The following is a 19,812-nucleotide window of genomic DNA, read 5'->3' on the forward strand; positions in this document are numbered from 1 at the left end:
ATACAGCCACTATGGAGAACAGTATGGTGGTTCCTTAAAAAACTAAAAATAGAACTACCATACGACCCAGCAATCCCACTACTGGGCATATACCCTGAGAAAGCCATAATTCAAAAAGAGTCATGTACCACAATGTTCATTGCAGCTCTATTTACACTAGCCAGGACATGGAAGCAACCTAAGTGTCCATTGACAGATGAATGGATAAAGAAGATGTGGCACATATATACAATGGAATATTACTCAGCCATAAAAGGAAACGAAATTCAGTTATTTGTAGTGAGGCGGATGGACCTAGACTCTGTCATACAGAGTGAAGTAAGTCAGAAGGAGAAAAACAAATACCATATGCTAACACATATATATGGAATCTAAGGAGAAAAAAAAAAAGGTCATGAAGAACCTAGTGGCAAGACGGGAATAAAGACACAGACCTACTAGAGAATGGACTTGAGGATATGGGGAGGGGGAAGGGTAAGCTGTGACAAAGTGAGAGAGTGGCATGGACAAATATACACTACCAAACGTAAAATAGATAGCTAGTGGGAAGCAACCACATAGCACAGGGAGATCAGCTCTGTGCTTTGTGACCACCTAGAGGGGTGGGATAGGGAGGGTGGGGGGGAGACGCAAGAAAGAGGGAGGGGATATGTGGATATATGTATGCACATAGCTGATTCACTTTGTTATACAGCAGAAACTAACACAACATTGTAAAACAAGTATACTCTAATAAAGATGTTAAAAAAAAAAAGTTTGGGTGGCAATAACATGGTTTTGACTCATGATGAGAATGAAAGGCTTTCTTAGCTTAGAGGAGAAGTCAGGAAAGACTGTGAGTGCACACATATGCACATGTGTTTGTGAGTGTTATGTGCATAAGTGTACATGAGTGTGTGTGTCTGAGTATGTGTGTGGGTGCAAGAGACACTCCCTCAAAGTACCAGAAGCCAAACTGTCCACTGATTTTCTTTTTTTTTTTTTAATAAATTTATTTATTTTATTTATTTATTTTTGACTGTGTTGGGTCTTTGTTGCTGCACACGGGCTTTCTCTGGTTGCGGTGCGCGAGCTTCTCATTGTGGTGGCTTCTCTTGTTGCGGGGCACTAGGAGCACAGGCTTCAGTAGTTGTGGCTCACGGGCTCTAGAGCACAGGTCCAGCCATTGTGGCGCACGGGCTTAGTTGCTCTGCGGCATGTGGGATCTTCCTGGACCAGGGCTGGAACCCATGACCCCTGCATTGACAGGAGGATTCTTAACCACTGCGCCACCAGGGAAGCCCTCCATTGGTTTTCTGACAAGCTGTATGGTCTCTCTCAACTACCAAAAACAGAAAGATGACCGTAAGCAGACAAATATTGTCGGGAGGCTTGGGAAGTGTACACCAGGCCACCCTGAGCATCTGATTCAATGCACATTGGCAACTGATCACAGTGGAACTTCTGCTCCTGGCCCTGTGGCCCTGTAGGCCAAGGCCAGAAGTTGCAGGGCTCATTGGTTTCACACCAACATGGGCACACTGAAAGGTTGTGCCCTGGAGAGCCATGAGTTGCTTTTACGTGTTTTGTGATCTAAACTTTGTGGTCTAATATTTCAAGCAAATACAGTCACTTTCCAAAAGAGGGTATTTCTCCTGTGCCTCTCTCAAAGAACCCAGTGTGAGAAAGCCATGTGGGACTTTTGTTTGGTGATGTGTTTGTGAGGTGCTTCCATAACAAGTAAATAAGCTTTATCAAGGCAATATGTGGCTTTGTGACAACTGACAGACAAGAGTTGCTCTAGAATCCAATACAGACAGAGGATTGGGTTATGGCCAAACTCTCAGCTCCAGAGGGTGAAACACATATCAGCACACAAAGGAGCAGGCAGAAGGCAGGTCCATTCTGAACTATATAAAGACATGCAGCTGTTAGTGCAATTCACAGAACTTGTCTTGTTAGACAATTTTACACAAACATTTTCCAACATATTCAATCAGCCCCCTCAAATTGACACTGTCACCAAAATTCAATCAATACTTCTTGTGAGAGAGGAATAGTATCTTATCTAATAATCAACTTATCTGAGATTCACAATGCTGGTTGCCATTACCAAAAGGCATTTCTCTATTATTTACATTTAACTATACATTACTTTGACCTTTGTATCAGTTGCACTGAGATAAAATGTGAGCTTCTAATTTAATTTTGTTTTGGATTTCCTTTGACATATCTATTTATGCCGATTGCCCAGGAGGAAAAGACCATCAGTAATAATAACAGTTATGGAAAATACTTATTGAGCACTTCTACCATGCAGACTCTGGGCTCGAGCCATCACCGAGATTGTCTACTTTAATCTTTGGGCAAATCTACAAGGGAGCCGTGATTGATATTTCCATTTTAGGTCTGATGAACCGAGGCTGAGACATTAAATGTCTTATTCCCGGGATTGACCCAGGCAGTCTGGCTTGAGAGGTCTCCTCCTAACCACTGCATGACCCCACTTCTTAGTGGTATGAATCATTCCAAAAGGAGATGCCCAAGACTCCTTTACACTCTGAGTTAGCAAAGAATCAGAGGGCCATGCAGATGCCATGCAACTAACAGATGACCCAGGCTCTGAATAAGGTCCAAGTCACTTCTGTTTACTGTTCTCTGTGCTTCAGTTTCCTTCTGTCTAAGATGTTTGCCCCTCCCCTAGGAGTATCATCCAAGAGATGGAGTAGCAGTCCATTACATTCTTCAGACAAAAGGCATTTTCTGAGTGAGATAAAAGGGAAGGAAAGGAACACGTGGATCTGTATGGCATGTGGATGAGCAGTGCCTGTGTAAAAATCCCAGCTCATCATCTATTAACTGATAAGTGTCCTGATAAGGGTCAATTCTCTGCACCTCTGTTTTCTCATCTGTAATACAGGGATGGTCATAATTCCTCTGCAACATGAGGTTAGGGAGAGGGTTATAAGAAACAGCTCATGTAAAGCACTCACCACACGCCTGGTACAGAGTAAGTGTTCAGTTCTGTTATGTGAGCCATGATCACCTGCCATGACCCCCACCACTACACCCTACATGGCGCAAGCTCTGAGACTTTGCTTATACACCTTCCTTCTCCACTGCACTGTGAGTTCCTCGGGGCCTGAGTTGTGTTCATTCATCTTAGGATCTCCAACCGTCAACACAGTTCCCAGCCCATAGCTGGCACTCGTGGATGTCTGCTGAGTGAGTGAACAATTGCATATATGCACTTACTCCAAGGCCAGCTCACCGAACAGACAAAAGAACTGAAGCTCAGAGATGCCAAGCCACTAACTGAGACCACAGAACTTGATGGTGGCAGAGCTGGAAGGGGGATGCAAGCTTCCTGACTTCCCGTCCAATGTCTTCACGTTACAGCAGAGTGCCTTAACTTTGCATTTTCTGAAAAACGTTTAATCAAGACCAAGGCCAAAGTGATAACCAGAACATCATTAATATTATCAAACTAGGGACACGTTCAGAATCCATTTTTCCAACTTCCTATAACTTACATGTCAGCAATCCATCACATAAAATGCAAAAAAAAAAAGTCGCAAAAATATAGGCCTAAACATTTTTAGTGTCTTGCATCTTAAGTAATTACACAGCAATACTATGATAATCTAATAGCAATTGACAAGAAAAAAATGCATAGTAATCATGTATTGTACCTGATATAAGCAATATTACATCACCTAATACCCTGCCTTTTACACAACTATTTCATTACTTGGAAGCTCCCTGGTAATGAATATGCTATTAAGCAGGGTTTTTTTAATTTGCGTGTCTCTCTTATAGAGATTCTTTGATAAATTTTTCAGACTTCCTTCATAAATAAGTTTCATTATTCCTCATTATTTAAAAAAAACCCACATTCTCCTTTCCTGAAAGGATACGATATATTAGATGACCCTCCTATATAAAATCATAAATGAAAAAGGACCAGACAACCTTCAGGAAAATAAGTTATCAGACAATAGGACACTAAATGCAGTTGGGCAGATATAAGGCATTATGGTATAGTTAAAAGTCTGCAAAAAGAATATTTTACAATGTAAAGAATCAAAAGAGAATTTAGTTTTACTACAGCGCAAGACAAATCCCAGCTTTTGTACCATTTATCACCGATTTCTTCATTTTGTTGTTTTAAACATGCTTTTAAGACATACTAGATAACTAGTAAAAATTGTATACGATGCAAATGACATTTCATATAAGTTTTATTGACTTAATGCTCTGATAATAAAATTATAACAATCAGTGTTATTCTGATTTATTGCAATTCTTACTTTCACTTTGTAATGGACTTGGTGCCTCACAGAATTGAATGTAATGTTGCTGCCACCTCAAGGTCACTCACTGAAAATGAGACGGCTCACTTCGGTCTAATGCACTAAAGCACGTGAGTAACTGAGGGCTTTATGGATGAAAATATCACATTGTGGTCACGTCACAGTAAATCTAAACTTTTATTTGCAATGAAACAATGGGTTTTATATGCAATTTGCAATGAAAACATACTCCAGTAATGCTAGGACGGCATGGTGAGTACCAGGTCTGTGAGAAGAAAGGCTCTTATATCACAGTCCAGGGGAAGAAATGTCAATCCATCAAACTAAAGAGCCATCTGTGCATAACTGGCATATTGACAGGGCATAATCCAGATACAGTGGTTTCTTTAGAAAAAGAAATAGTCCCTGAGTTTATTTTTCTTTCATAAAGCTCACTTGGCTCTTTTCCCCTCCTTCTTAAATCTTTCCCAGTTGGTGACCTCTCTGAACCTGATTCTCTTCCAAATGGATTTATCGAAACTACCCTTAACACGAACGAACAGTTTACGGAGAAGGAAATGCCAAGGAGCCGACTCACTCAAAGAGATACATGTTTTGCCTAACAGATTGTCAAAGATCAACTTTTGATCCCACTGGTTTGGCAAGGTGGTACTGTAAATGAGAAAAGAGGGAAATGTGGTGATATTTTTCAAATTTTAAAATGCATATACCCTCTGACCAGCAATCTCATATCTAAAGATTTGTTTTTCAGATATATACATACAAGTGCACCAAATGTCTGTACAAGGAAATGTATTACAGCCAAAGATTGGAAACAAACTAAATGTCCATCAACAGAAGACTTGTAAATTACAGTAAGCGCATAAAATGGAATACTGTGCAGCCTTTGAAATCAACAAGGCAGATTTCTACGCACCAATATGGCACAATCTCCAAGATCATGTGGGGAAGCAGGCGGAAAAAAGCAATGTGCAAAACAGTGTATACAGTACGCTTTGGATGTATGTATTTGCATAGAATCTCTTTGCAAAAAATACAATAAACCGTTAACAATGGTTCCTTTGTAGAAGAACTGGGGGACTAGTAATCTAGGTGGGGGAGACAGTTTTCCCTGTATACCCACTTTTGTCTTGAATTTTATACTGTATGTATGTGTTAACTACTTGAAATGTGTAAATAAAAATAAAACATTAGACCGTAATTCAAGGGGAAAGCCAAAATTATGAAGAAGAGATAAAGAAGTTCCTGAGGGGGGAAGGGAGGAGGGACAGAGGAGGAAGGGTAGTCAAGGGAAGGTGCTGGAAGCACACTTCCCCCTGGATGCTTCCTCTGCTCTGATCCAGCCTGAACTTGTATTTCTTTTCTGGTCTCCACATTCCTTTCATTCTCCTCTGACTCTTTCCCTAGCTGTCAGTTCTCATTTCAATTCCTCTGCAACTCCTTGTGTTCTGTCTCTCTGTCTAGGGATCCTCACTCCCGATAGTCCCCAACGTGGGGAGGACGAGAGCCAGCCCTCTTGTTCTGGTGCCAGCACGTGGCCAGGCTAGCCAGGGACACGCCAAGTGCCCTCTGGACATACACAGCATGGCGGTGGACAGCCCCATCGGCCATCGGCCATCTGCCCTCGACTGGAACTCAAAGTTCAGCAGAGATGGTGCGCATTTCGCTTCTTCTCTAAGCCTAGATACCCCAAGGATGACCACTAGATCTGCCCACTGAACAGCACTAGCCAGGATGCAGAAGAAATGCATTTGGAACAGAATCTAGAAACCTGGAGCTATTCGCAGTTTGGGAGAAGGCGATGGGTGAGGAGTCCTCCCACCATTTCTCAGAAATGGACCAGGGTCACTGGGCACTCATTGGCTGTCTGTGTGGAATACCTCAGTAGGGATGGTGAGGAGCACCCAGCAAAGAGAAAAGGGAGGTGAAGAAAGGACATGGGTGCTGCCAGCTGTTCATCTTCATTGGTTTACTGGATTTCATTTGACTTTCCGTTTTCCCTTTTATTAAAACAAATCTCTTGCTATTTTTATAGCTCCTTCAATGCCACATCATTAACAGTGAAGCCAAAATTCTGTTTGACATTGCTTAATGCTTCAAATTCCATCAAACATCCACCAAAATACTAAGCCACGGATAGGCAGCATTTTAAAAGCACATGCATTTTGAAACTTTTGAAAACTGTAAAGCACTATAGAATTTGAAGAATCTTTCATTCAATAAAAAATTTTAATAAAAAAAAATAAAAACGGGAAATAAAAGCACATGCATTTCCCACTGAACCCACACTTGGGCTGGTTAGTTTCCTCTTGGTTATTAATTTGAAATGTTACAGTTGAAAAGATTGAGTGTTCCTGCACTGACCCAGGGAATTTTACAAACTTTGTCCATTTGGAAAACAGACACCATCATTTTTATTATATTTGGAGGTCACTGAAAAAGTCAGAGGCAAAACAATAAACCGGGGCTACTTAGTCTTAGAGGGATACCTTTGTAGATTTCTGGCGTATGTAAACTCCTCTCCCTTTTTCTCATAGAAAGGCACCAAGGGAAGGTAACGTGCTAAGCCCTGCCTCACCATGTGAGGGGGACCCCCCAGAAAGGAGGGTGGTGCAGAAACTGGGCCCACGGCAGGACTGCTGAGTCCCCGCCTCTGCTCTCCGGGCCCCTCGGTCACACAACGTCACTGCTCTTCCCATTCCCTAAGATCCTTCCAGCCTTAAAATCCTATGACATTCACTCTGAGATAAACAGTGAAGGAAGAGAAAGAAGGCAAAAATGGGGAGCAACGAAAATGGAGTTTGGAAAACTTAAATCAAGCCTTGCACCTAGCCAGAGTCAGGAAATAAGCTTCCATTGTCTTTCCTCCTCCCACCCAGGGTTTTACACAGATATAAATTAAGATAGACTATTTTACCAAGTACTTCTGCCCCCAGATCCCTTCTTCTACCTTCTGTGTAATTACCTGCAATCATCTCAAACATATAAATAGACACATTTAAAAATACCCCCACCTCATTAGGTGTTCCCAACTTGGTTTTGGTACGGCACCCTAGAAATCCAAGATCTCCTGAAACACTAGGCCTGCCATGAGTTGAGGAGGAAAAGGGCCAGATGGGGTCTCTGAAGTAGTGGCTGGAGCCTCAGAAATCCAAGCCCTTAACCAAACAAGCCAACATGATGGCTGCAGAATAATGGCCCACAGGAGAAAGGAAAGGCCCCTAAAGACAGAACTTCGGGCTGGGGGAAGGAATTCTCTAGAAGAGAGGCACTGAAGACAAGGACTGCATGGTGAGGTTCTGACCTCGTCAGCAGGGATGCTGAGGTGAGGCCTGCCGTGAATTATACCCGTGATCACAGACCTGATGGGTGGTCTCCCGCTAACTACATCCCAGCATTGTACAAAAGTGGGTTGGGCAGGATTAATTACTACAACTGTTGACGTTATAGAGTTTCAAAGATTTTTATTTCGCATTTAAAAGATTTACAGGAAATCTCCCAGCAGTTAAGGCAAGGGGCTGAACTTGTCTCTCAGCTGGCTTGAAGCCAGTCATTCGGAGGATAACTTTAATTCCTGGGATAGGAGTCATACAGTCAGGAAGCAGCCCTGACCCCTGTAAGGTCAGTGTCGTGGCCAACTACCCCGGGCTCAATTTAGAGACATAACTATGGCAACAACTGTGCCCAATCAGTTATTAGAGGAGATTTATTGACGGATATGCTTGAATAGCAGAGCCATTAATTGCAATTACCAGACAAGACACTTTGTTCATCTTGGGGAACTAGATGCCAAAATGCCCTAACAACTTTAAAATCCCATTTGCTCTTGAGCTCCTGGCTGGCATCACTGCACCTGCCTCAGCTTCCCAGTACTGGGAGGGAGAGGAGAAGGGGTTTAGCTTGACCTGGCACCAGCCGCAGAAAATGGCAAGTGCTGGGCTATGGGGCACAAGCTATAGGAACCTCACAGAGTCCCAACACCCTTCACAACAGTGAGGGAGGAATAAGCAGCACTGCTCCTTCTGGTGTCCCTTCTCTGGGTCCCACCAACAGAATAGAGAAATGCCTTCCTCCTTCACTCCCCTGGTCCATGCCCATCATTTTCTTCAAGACTCTCTGGGTTGCCTCTTGGCCTTCCTGTGCTTGGTGTAGCTCAGCCCAGGCTCTGTCCACCTTGTGGTCCCCCAAGCCTGAAACAATCAATTCCCAGATTTCATCCTTCTGGTCTACCTCCAGGCAGCCTCTCCTGAACACTCCATTTCTCTACAACAGTGACTGATTCTCACCTCCTCCTGTACTTTCTAACCTCTCATTTGCTCTTGTTTCTTCATAGATTGCAGTCATGCTATTTATTGGTCTGCCTGTTTACCTGTTTATTTCTATCTTCCCTCACTAGATTCTAAGGTCCACGAGGGCAGAGATTTGGTCTGTTCTTTCCACCGCAGTATTCCTCGTGCCTAGAATAACACCTGGCATACAGTAGGTGCTCAAGAAATATTTGTCGACTGAATAAATGGATTCAGTACGTTCTGCAATTGTGCTTAAAGGGCCCTTCTCTCTCCAACTAGGTCATAACTTTCCTGAAAGCAGGGATGCTCCCTATAGCGTCTTATTTAGCACCGCACATACCTTAGGTGCTTTAAAACAAAGCAGTGGGTGAGAGAGATTGCAAACCACAAATTCTATCCGTGCATTGGAATAGGCAAAAGCACATCTCCCTCCACTTCTCATGGAAGAATAACAGCTAAGGCTGAAATATGCTCTCTACAGGGGCATGCTCGAAGCACTCTCTAGAGTATTCAGTCATAAAACCCACGTGATACGACTGACTGTGAGATCTGGAATGTTATTCTCTGCATGTTAAAGGCAAGGAATTAGGATACAATGAAGCAAAGTGATGTGCCCAAGATTATACAGCTAGTGAGTGATGGAGCCAGGAAATAAACCCAGGCATGGCCCAGAATCTGTGCCCTTAACCTCTATGCTTGCCATTTTTCTTGACTTAGAAATCTAGGATAAATACAAAAACAATTAGAAAATGCCCCCAAGAAAAGCCTTTGGGCGCTAACGCTACGTCCCCTTGAGTTTACTCCTATATTTTTCAAAGTAGATTATAAGCAACAAATCTCTGCTCCAAATTAAGATGTTGCCTGATCATCTTTCCCTTATAAATAAAACATCAAGACTATACCTACCTGAGGTTAGTGAGGCAAAGGATTTTTAGAAAATTCTTTCCAAGAGAGAGTGGAATGTATTATAGTTCTTCCCTAGAGCTGTGAGAATGCAACTCCCATTCTTGGACTCTGCCTGGGTTTGGGTCACAAGAATTCTCAGCTAACATAGATGAACTTCATCAATGCAAAACTGGCCATACCAGGTGCCTCTTTATTCTACAGCATCTCAGTGTTAATAAGCAGGAGGACCTTTGACCAGTGAGGCTACTCAAGTAATTGGAATTTTCTGTACTCAACACTGAGACCCCATGATGTGAAGTACTCATTTAAATCAAATTTTCCTCAGTGGGTCTTAGAACTCACATAAATTTAACCCATATTGTCTATCATCTAGTTCTCTATTTTGCACAACCAAATGGAGTGCTATAGACTGAATATTATGTTCCCCCAACATTCATATGTTGAAACCTATCCCCAGTGTGATGGTATTTGGAGGTGGGATTCTTGGGAGGTACTTAGATTATGTGGGTGGAACCCTCGTGAATGGAATTAGTGCTCTTATAAAAGAGACCCCAGAGAGCTCCCTCGACCCTTCTGCAGTGTGAGGACATAGAAAGAAGATGGCTGTCTATGAACCAGGAAGTGGGTGCTCACCAGATACCGAATCTGCTGGCACCTTGATCTTTGACCTCCCAGCGTCTAGAACTGTGAGAAATCAATTTCTATTGTTTATAAGTCCCCAGTCTATGGTTTTCTGTGATAATAGCCTGGATGGACTAAATTAGAGTGATTTGATATTGGACTAATGAATCTGAAGCACTACAAGAATCTCAGTCACTTAAGACAAACTCCACCATATTTGTCATTCATTCATTCAACGTTTGTTTCTTCATCAGCATCTACTAGTGCCAGGCACTACACTAACACAGCATGTTGGCTGACATCACAAAATCCATCCGTTCTGACATGGATGCAATAACCATACAGATAAACTACAGCGATGGCAAAAGCTGTGACCAAAGGGCACAAGGCTCTAAGAAAGGGTAAAGGGATTTAACCTGGTCGTGAAAGTCAGGGAAGGCCTCCCTGAGAAGACAGCACTTTTCTGAGACCTAAGGAAGAGTAAGAGATAATCACGTGAAGAGGAGTGGGAGGAGGTAAGAGGACACCAGGCTCGGTGCAGCTGGGAAACAAAAAAACACCTAAGGATGGGCGGTTGTGATGGGGCCGACGCTGGGGCAGTGGCCAGGGACATCAGGCCAGACATCGAAGGCTGGGTAAAGGTCTGGATCTTTATTAGAAGCGTTGGAGATTTTTAGGCACCACCAGAAAGGGAAAGATTTGAGGATTATTTGGAAGGTGAAACTGACAGCCTGGTGATGCATCGGTTTTATACACTCAGCTTGCTATGGCAGAAAACTGGACAAAGATAGAAAAGGAAAGGTCAACAGCAAGGGTTGGAACAAAAGGATTTCCCAGCCCATCTTAAGATAATCAAAAAGTTAAACGATCAGGGTGTGCATTTCCAGAGTGGTACCCAACACTCAGCTCATTCTGTACAGTTCTGCAAACCAGAAACGAGCCTCACAGCTTGATAACACTGAGGGTCAACTCATACCCACCAATGGAGATGAGTCCTATTTTGCATTGCTCTCACTAGAACATAAAAAAAAAAAAAAATCTATAATTCTTGTGCTGCTACCAACATCATTATGCATCAGTATAACAGGGTACTAATTTTAATCTGCACAAAAATCAGAGAATTTTCATGCTGTGAGGAACCTTAAACATTATCTGAATATTTGTGAATTTTTCCAGTATGTTCATAGATGTTTTCATGTATAATTTATTTCCTACTAACATGTATGTTTGGTGTCCTCTAAATAAACTATGTTTTTCATGGACTTAACCCAGGTGTATTGCCTTTGGGGCCCCTATCAATCCCACCTGAACCCCATGGGACACACACACACACACACACACACACACACACACACAAATGCGCACATGCACATGGATAAGACTGTACCCAGAAGATGCTCAATCACCACTGTTAGTTGACTATCTGACAACAGACCAAAAGCTCCCTCTGAGTCTGACAGTCAAAGCCGCAAAGTCAAGAGAATGGCCCATTTAAAAGACTCTGGTAAAATCTTAGGGTAGAGAAGAGGTGAACAGTCAGACTCCCTCCACTGGCTCATCAAAGAATGGAAAAACCTGAAAGGAGCTAGAACCTGTGGTCCCAGCCCTTCTCCATGCAGGGAAGACAGTTCTGTCACCCATAGGAAGAATGGTCGAGGCTCAAACAGGAGAGCTGAGACGGATGCCATATCGCTGGTTAAAAAGCCAGGGGGGTGCTTCCCTGGTGGCGCAGTGGTTGAGAATCCGCCTGCCAATGCAGGGGACACGGGTTCGAGCCCTGGTGTGGGAGGATCCCACATACCGCGGAGCAACTGGGCCCGTGAGCTACAACTACTGAGCCTGCGCGTCTGGAGCCTGTGCTCCGCAACAAGAGAGGCCACGACAGTGAGAGGCCCGCGCACCACGATGAAGAGTGTCCTCCGCTCGCCGCAACTAGAGAAAGCCCTCACGCAGAAACGAGGACCCAACACAGCCAAAAATAAATTAATTAATTAATTAATTTAAAAAAAAAAGTCAGGGGGGAAATAAGTATATTCAGCAAACTGAGAAGTGCTGCAATTTTAGAAAGAAAGTCGCTTTCTTAGATGACAGCAGAAGTTACTTCCAGCTTTTTCCTTACTTTGATCCATCAGTGTTGCCCTGGCCACCAACCAATTTCACACGGTCCAGACATTTTAAATGGAATCAATGTGTTAGCACCCCTATTTTTCAAAATGTAGAGGACATATATCTAAGATCAAACCTGTACAAACCAACCCCTAGATGTCATTGTTGCTGCTAAAATATCAAATCTTAAGTCTTTGAAATTCTAAATCTGAAGAGATAGCAGTGTTAATCTGAATAAGCCACTTAAATAATGCAAATTCAATTCACTTTCAATTTTTCAAAGCCAAGTCCAAAGTCTTCTGGACTTCTTAACCAAAATGTAACTAAATCTTAGGGTGTTAGCACGCATTCTGTTGCCAAAAAAATCCACGTTTAGGAAAAATAGGCTGGAAACGCACGTAGTCGTATGTAACATGACTAACTGGGCTCACATCAAATTCCACGACGATGAGCTTATTGTAGCGTAGCTCGATGATCCTGGCCTCTTCTTTTCTGTGTGTCCTCTGACTTCCGTGCTTGCCTCTGCCATTGGTGTTGGAGCCCAGAGCTGTCTGTCCTTCCCACCCAGGGCACGCTGAAAGAACAGAGGTGCTCCTTGGCCCTCCACTGCACACCCTAGTTCCAATTAGCCTCAAATGCTACTTGTTCTCCGATCACAGTCTCACCTCCATCTCTTCCTTCCATTTCATATCATTCCAGTCTGAACCTTTGCAATAATAATACTTGTTGTTTATCGATCGGGCATATCAGTGCTTCCTATACATTATGTCCTTTAAATTTTTCCGTAGCCCTGCAAGATAGGTATCACTATCCCCATTTTACAGATGAAGTAGCAGAGGCACAGCGAGGTTAAGTACCTTGCCCCAGATCACATAGCCAGTGAGTGCTAATAGGTTTTGAAGCTCAGGTGAGAGCCAGTCCACAGCCTGGATTCTTAGAGCCTCTCTGGAGTCAACTCCCAGGTCCCTAACCGGACACCGTCTTTATTCTCTCTCCCAAGCCCCCAGCTCTCAATCAAATTGCTGCGCTTCCCCAAAACGGCTTTCAAGTAGCTCTTCAAATAAAGCCCAGATCTGGGAGCATGTCTGCTGAATGAAATCACTTCTTCATTCAGTCAACGAGTGTTTACTGAGTGTAACTGCATTCGGGGTCCTATTCTAGGCCAGGGGGAATATTGATGCACAAAACTGGCAAGCTCCCTGGGTTCTTGGAGCTCATTCTCTGCCAGGGTAGACAGTTGCTGAGGCAGGGATTACACACGTAATTAATGACTGCAGAGCCAAGTCCACAAAGATGCGTGAAACAAGAGAAGCAGAGCCCCTAACACAGGGCCCTACACCACGAGGGCCCCCAGTAGATGCTTGCTGCCTGTCTCTGCTAGGTCAGCCTCAGCCCCAGCGTGCCTTTCAGGGCAAAGCTCTCCCTACTCCCCACTCCAAGCCCTCCATGCCAGGCAGAAGCACCTTCACAATCCAGACAGATGCCTTGTGTTCACTCTTACCACACACTTCCATTCATGTTGGTCCATATTCTTCCACATACCAAGCTGATTCATTCAAGACCTTAGCTCAGGCTTCTCCCCTCCCATCAGCTGGGCACAGGGTTCTCCCTCCATGGGACCCAAAGGTGTGAGCTGAGGGAGAGGTGCTAGTGCAAGAGGGGTAGATGATATGGGAGCCTGGCCACCTGCTCATGAAGCTCACATGTGCCCTGCAGCAGCCCCACGCGTGCCTGATTCTGGATATACCACTTCCATCTCACAATAGACCTCAGCTGGATCCTCCCAATCTTATGTCTTGCTGGAGCCAGTGAAGACTAGTTTCGGCCTCATGGCCAGGAAAGGCGTGACAATTACAGTACGGACCATCTCTAGGTGCCATATGCATTTTCCCTTCCCTGTCTCACTCATGTCTCTTCCTCAATGAAAGAAACACCCCAGAAGATCAAACAATGCTCCTCATGCCTGGTCTTCCATAGCATATGAAGAGCTCAGACTGGAGGACCTTAGAAGGTAGTCTACTTACTGTCTGTGGTTATCCATTTACTGATGTCTTAAGGAAGCAAGAGGTGGAACTCCCAGCCGGCTGATGATGATGCCAGCAGCTTCTCCTCGTCTATCACCTCAAGAGGAGCTGTCGAAATAACAAACGACACATTTGGAGGTCACAGGATTACCCTTTAGCCAGGCCCTCTTGGTTTGATTAGCAGTTACTTTTCCTCTTAGTGTCTTTCTTCATCTTCTCCTTCTTCTTTTCATTTTCTTCCTCTGCCCCTCTCATCAATAAAGGTCACTGCGTTAAGGAAACCGTTTCTGTGAGAAGAATTTAACGGTACCCTATTAGAATCACACTGTCTTGTTCAGAAGCAGGTGGTATTACCTGTCAACAGGATTTTGGACACAGCAAATAGCTGCCACCCAACTCAGCTGAGGCTCCTGGGCAGATAAAGTGGCCCAAGGAGACAGCCCTCTGGCGGCCTCAAAATCTCATTTTCATTCCCCTGGTAGAAAAGAGACTGACTTTATTGACAAAGACGACTGAAAATTGCTTGAGCGCTCCAATAACCAGTCTGCGTTGAAGCAGAGAGACAGTCTGGCGGAGGCCAGCTCCCTGCTCCTCCGTGCAGCTCTGCCCAACCCTGAGTCTGTGGCACATGCAGACCAGACTGAAGGGAGCCTCCTGACACCCTCACGAGCAGCCCCGCTCCACCTCCACACCCAGCCTGCTGGTGCCTTTCCTGGACCCCAACCATAAATCAACATGAATTCAGGACAGCTCTGCCAGAAAGCAAACTCTTAGACTGATTCAGGGAACCAGGGCTCAGGCCTGGGTTAGCTGGAGAAGGCAAATGTCCTGCTTCCCACTGGAGTGTTCTGTGGCTTGACTGCACATCCCAGGTAGGCCACTAGATGTCGCCACCATTGATTCTTGTCCTTACTCCCAGGTGCTGGTGGTATAAGACAGAGTCCAGGGACCAAGGGAACTCTACAGAATTCCATCACCGCCAGGACTGCAGGGCTGCTTTAGGTCCTCTGACAGTCTGAGCTCCTCGTGGGCCTCTCCTAAACCAGTTAGCGGCTCAGACCCAAAAACAGCTGAGCTGAAAGTAAAGCAAACCCCAACTCTGAGAATAGATGCCCCCTGCTCTTTTTCCAATTCTTCCTGGTCATTATCAGTGTATCCTTCTAGTTTATTCTGGCCCTCAATAAGAAACAAATTAATATGTGTGCCTCGTAGCACCAGAGATTTTAGATGTCAATGTGCTGCTGAAATGATGTAGGTCTGTGGCTTTTAGCAGAGAATGAATGACAGATGGATAATTTATGATGATTCTTGAGACCTGAACTATAATTATGAAGTATTTCTAGGTGTACATTCAGATGCAAAGTGTAAGGAACCTAGCGCTAATATTAATTTATTACTGACAGCAGTATATATAATAATATATCACGTCTTTTAATCTTACATTCCTTCTAAATTACATCAAGCAATCTTTTCATTCATTAATAAAATCAAGCCTTGCCATTATTCTTAATGATGAAGTCCCATTTTGAACCCAGAGGACTCCTATAATTAAACTCTGTACTTCCATGTACCAGACATTTGAAGCTAAAAAAAGAGGATAAATTGAACTTCTTGTCTTACAGGCAGGATGAAAACATCAGAAAGATGCAGCCTACCTGCTCACAGCCCCACAGGAGCTAAATAGAAAGTCAGGAAAAAATTTTGTGTTTATCTTCTCCACTCACACCACCACATCCCTTTCATTTCCCCTTTTAGTCCCCTGCCTTTTCTGACCCTTCCACAATCTTTCCTTTTGTGTGTGTTTTTTTTTAATTGAAGTATAGTTGATTTACAACGTCATGTTAGTCTCAGGTGTACAGCACAGTGATTCAGTTATACATATATACATACATATATTCTTTTCCCTTTTCCCTTATAAGTTATTACAAAATATTGAGTATAGTTTGCTGTGCTATACAGTAGGTCCTTGATGGTTATCTACTTTATATATTGTAGTGAGTATATGTTAATCCCATCCTCCTGATTTATCCCTCCCCCCCCCCACCTTCTTCTTTGGGAACTATAAGTTTGTTTTCTATGTCTGTGGGTGTATTAATCTTTCTTTTTTTGAGGCAGTATATCCAAAGAATATTTTTTAAAGGTCACGATAAAAATTACAACTAAAAGAAATGCAGGCTAACATGTCTCCTCCAATTCTCTGTGCTGTGCCAAAAACGTACATGATTAATCCCTTCAAAAGAAATCTAACCTAATCCTATTATGCCAAAGACGAGGTGTCCTTCATGAGTATCATGTCCGGGAACAAGTTGGTCTTCTCCACAAGTTTCAACTGGTTAATGTCTCATTCAGTTTATAACCAGTCATTGCCTTGGCAACTTATTCACTGCACTGTACTGAATGTTCCCCAAATTTAAACAGTGCTCTGGTTTAAGCTGTCAAGCACACACCATGTATTATCAGGTAATCTGGTCACTTTAGAAGATACAGATCTGTGACACTTAATAGAAGTGAAACCTTTAAGCTCATCAGCTAATTAGTGATCCCAAAGTAGAATAATGAGATGTGTGGAGATAAGGATTCAGTTATCTGGGTCATCTCTCATCTGGAGAGAAAATCCGATTCCACTGAGTAGGTACTAGATAACTGAGTAAGCAAGTTTCCTATCTATAACACTAAATCTTAATATGATTGGTTAATTAAATCATGACAAATGACATTCCGTGGCAAGTGGAAGGTGCTTAAAAGAGATTCGGTGAGATGTCCACAAGTTCAGTGGAACTATACCTGAATGTCTTTGTATTCTCCTGACCTAAAAACGTTTACCGTAATTTTCTGGAGAGCTTCTGTGTAGGAAAGAGAAATACTGAAGTTTTGCTCCACTGGCTTTTTGAAGTTGCCTAGGTTTTTCTATTGGATTCTGTGTCTTATACCTTCTCTGTCTTCAGGAATGAAGGTCCTAATTCTTTTATTAACATTCCTATCTGCCTGTAATGGTTTCTTCTTATTGATTCTGTCTCTTCCAGTTACTTCAGTGTAGGGAAGAGGAGTGTCAGTCAGCAGTGGTTATGTCGTGGTGTGGTAACAAACAGCTCCAAAACCTCAGTGACTTCTCCATTCTATATATTCATTGTGGGTCAGCTAGGGGCTCAGCTCATCACCTCCACTCTAAAATGTGGGCTGACAGGGTGGCCACCATTTCAAACATTGCTGGTCATCAAGCCAGCAGGGAAAGGGCACTCTGGAGGGAACTGCCCTGGCAACTAAACGTTCCAGGATGGAAGCGGCAGCCCTCACTTCTGCACACAATTCATTAGCCAACACCAGTCAGAGGCCACACCTCTGAGCCAGGAAGAGGGCCAAGAAGTTTTGTCTAACCTTGTGCTGGAAGAGGTACATTGCAAAATAGCTGGTGAATATTAGAAAAGACAACCACAGGAAGTTCAGACAGAGATATACTTAACCTCTCACTTGTTTTAGAATTCCCTTATTTTCCCTAGATTATAGTTTCTCCACTTTGCTTTTGCACTCTGCTCTGGTAAAATAATTCTCTGATTCCTGTTCTGTCAACTTTCATATTCATGGACATTACAGTTAAGACAGTACTAAAGAAAAGCCTCTCTTCAGATAGTTATAAACAAGTATTGTTTGTGTCAGTAGCTCAAGAAGAAAAAAAGAAATTTGCACATTGTTTGTTCTCACATTCTTCCTTTTATGTATTTCTGGTTTTCCTCAAATTTTTTTCCTTCCACCCTTCCATGCTAGTCTCCTGCTCAGTCTCTTTTATTGAAAAAAATTACTCAACCCTTTATTTTTCCTTCTTCTTAGCTAGTTGGTCCAATTGGCAAAGAATTCTGTGGAATAGCAGAATTCTAAATTTGCTGGTTTCCCAACCCCCCAAATTCAGGTGAATTTGTATCCTGAGATATTTACTGTATCTCAGGAATTACTGACCTCTCTGAACAATGACAAGGTTTTGTTGGATCTTTCTCCCACTTGATAATTGAGAGTCCAGCCTGCTGCAAAGGTCTCTAAGTACATCTGGAAGTCCCCAAGAGATACAGGCATAACTCATTTTATTGTGCTTCATTTTTTCTTTTTAATGAGCTTTGCAGATATTGCATTTTTTGCAGATTGAAGGTTTGTGACAACCCTGCATCAAGCCAGATCTATCAGTGCCATTTTTTTCAACAGCATTTGCTCATTTCATGTCTCCGCATCCCATTTTGGTAGTTCTCAAAATACTTCGAAACTTTTCATTATGTTTGTTATAGTGACCTATGACCTTTGATGTTATTATTGCAAAAAGATTATGAATGTGAAGGCTCACATGATGGTTAGCATGTTTCAGCAATGAAGTATTTTTTAATTAAGGCATGTATGCTGTTTTTTAGACATAATGCTATTACACACTTAAGAGATTACAGTAGGGTGTAAACAAAACTTTTATATGCACTGGGCAACCAATTCATGTGACTCGCTTTATGGCAGTGGTCAGAGAACCAAATCCACAATCTCTCCCAGGTATGCCTGTATCTCAATGAACAAGTTCATTACTATGACTGGAATCTTCAGTTTTACTTCCTTCCTACTGTTCACAGCCCACCTGCTCAGTCTGGATCCAAGCACCCTGCTGTGTAGTTCCCAATACACCAAACCTGTCCAGCATTCCTGAAGCTGGGTGGAACGCTTAACTAACATTGCATTTTACTGTCAGCAGGGGGATGGAAACAGGACTGCTTATAAAGCTGGCATGTATGTCATAAAACAGATCCAAATGACCAACACCATGGTGCCCTCAGAGGACTGAGGTTGTGCTACCCGGTGATGCAAGCTACCAAGTCTGGTGTTACAACTCTCAGGATGAGTTCTTTCCCTCAAAATCCTCAATCTCTCGAGCAAATAGATTTCCCAGGGCCAGCTCTGCCCCTCACCAGGCACACTTGAAGTCCAGCCATGAACCTAGGTAGCACCTCTACATTTTAGCCAAGAACACCACAAAAAAGTATAGCCCAACCAAAAGCTGTAACAAATTCAGAAGCATAGGGCTGTAAAGAATGTCCACGCCCACTGCTGAGAGCCAGTGAGGGAAAGGAAACCTAGCCCACAGCAGGTTTGGGCGACGTAGGGAGACTCCAAAGTGAGCACTCACTGACTTCTAGACCCAACGACCACTGAGAAGGCCACGCTTGGGCCGTGGGAGTCCGACAACCCGCGCCTTAACCCCACCCAGCAGCCGGGGATTGCAGTGAGCTAGCAGGGTACCCTCTTTGCGCCCGCCCAGCCCGGCGCCCCGGGATGCCCATGGGCGGGGCCTGAGCATCGCCCCGCCCCCTCCGCCCGCCACTCGGGTCACCTGACCTGCCCGCAGCTCACGTGATCCGTCCCCAGCGCCGCCATTTTGGAGCTCTGGATGAGGAGGGGAAAAGCGGGGGAAAAGAGGGAAACGAGCAGGGAGAGAGGTGGGCGAGGACGAGGGCGAGGGCACGGCCGGGCTCCTGGCCGGCCAAAGGAGGCTCGCGGAAGCAGCAGCCGCCGCCCGACCGCAGGTACCGCGCCCCGGGGCCGCCCCTCCGC

General features: G+C 43.8%; 1 protein-coding gene across 7 annotated transcripts in view; it reads left to right on the top strand.

Annotated features, from left to right (window-relative positions):
- The first annotated feature begins 19,630 nt into the window (after window positions 1-19,630).
- The window catches only part of ZNF507 (zinc finger protein 507), a 48,325-nt gene continuing 48,143 nt past the window's right edge, over window positions 19,631-19,812 (top strand). For 6 of the 7 annotated variants that reach the window (XM_057534441.1, XM_007165043.2, XM_007165040.3 and 3 more), the window contains exon 1: window positions 19,631-19,784. In XM_057534441.1, coding sequence (XP_057390424.1) covers window positions 19,649-19,784 — 136 coding nt within the window. In that variant the 5' untranslated portion in view covers window positions 19,631-19,648. The remainder of the gene's footprint in view (window positions 19,785-19,812) is intronic. The other variant, XM_057534442.1, reaches the window with a different exon arrangement.

Source organism: Balaenoptera acutorostrata, chromosome 19 (genome assembly GCF_949987535.1).
Source record: "Balaenoptera acutorostrata chromosome 19, mBalAcu1.1, whole genome shotgun sequence".
Classification (NCBI taxonomy): Eukaryota; Metazoa; Chordata; class Mammalia; order Artiodactyla; family Balaenopteridae; genus Balaenoptera; species Balaenoptera acutorostrata.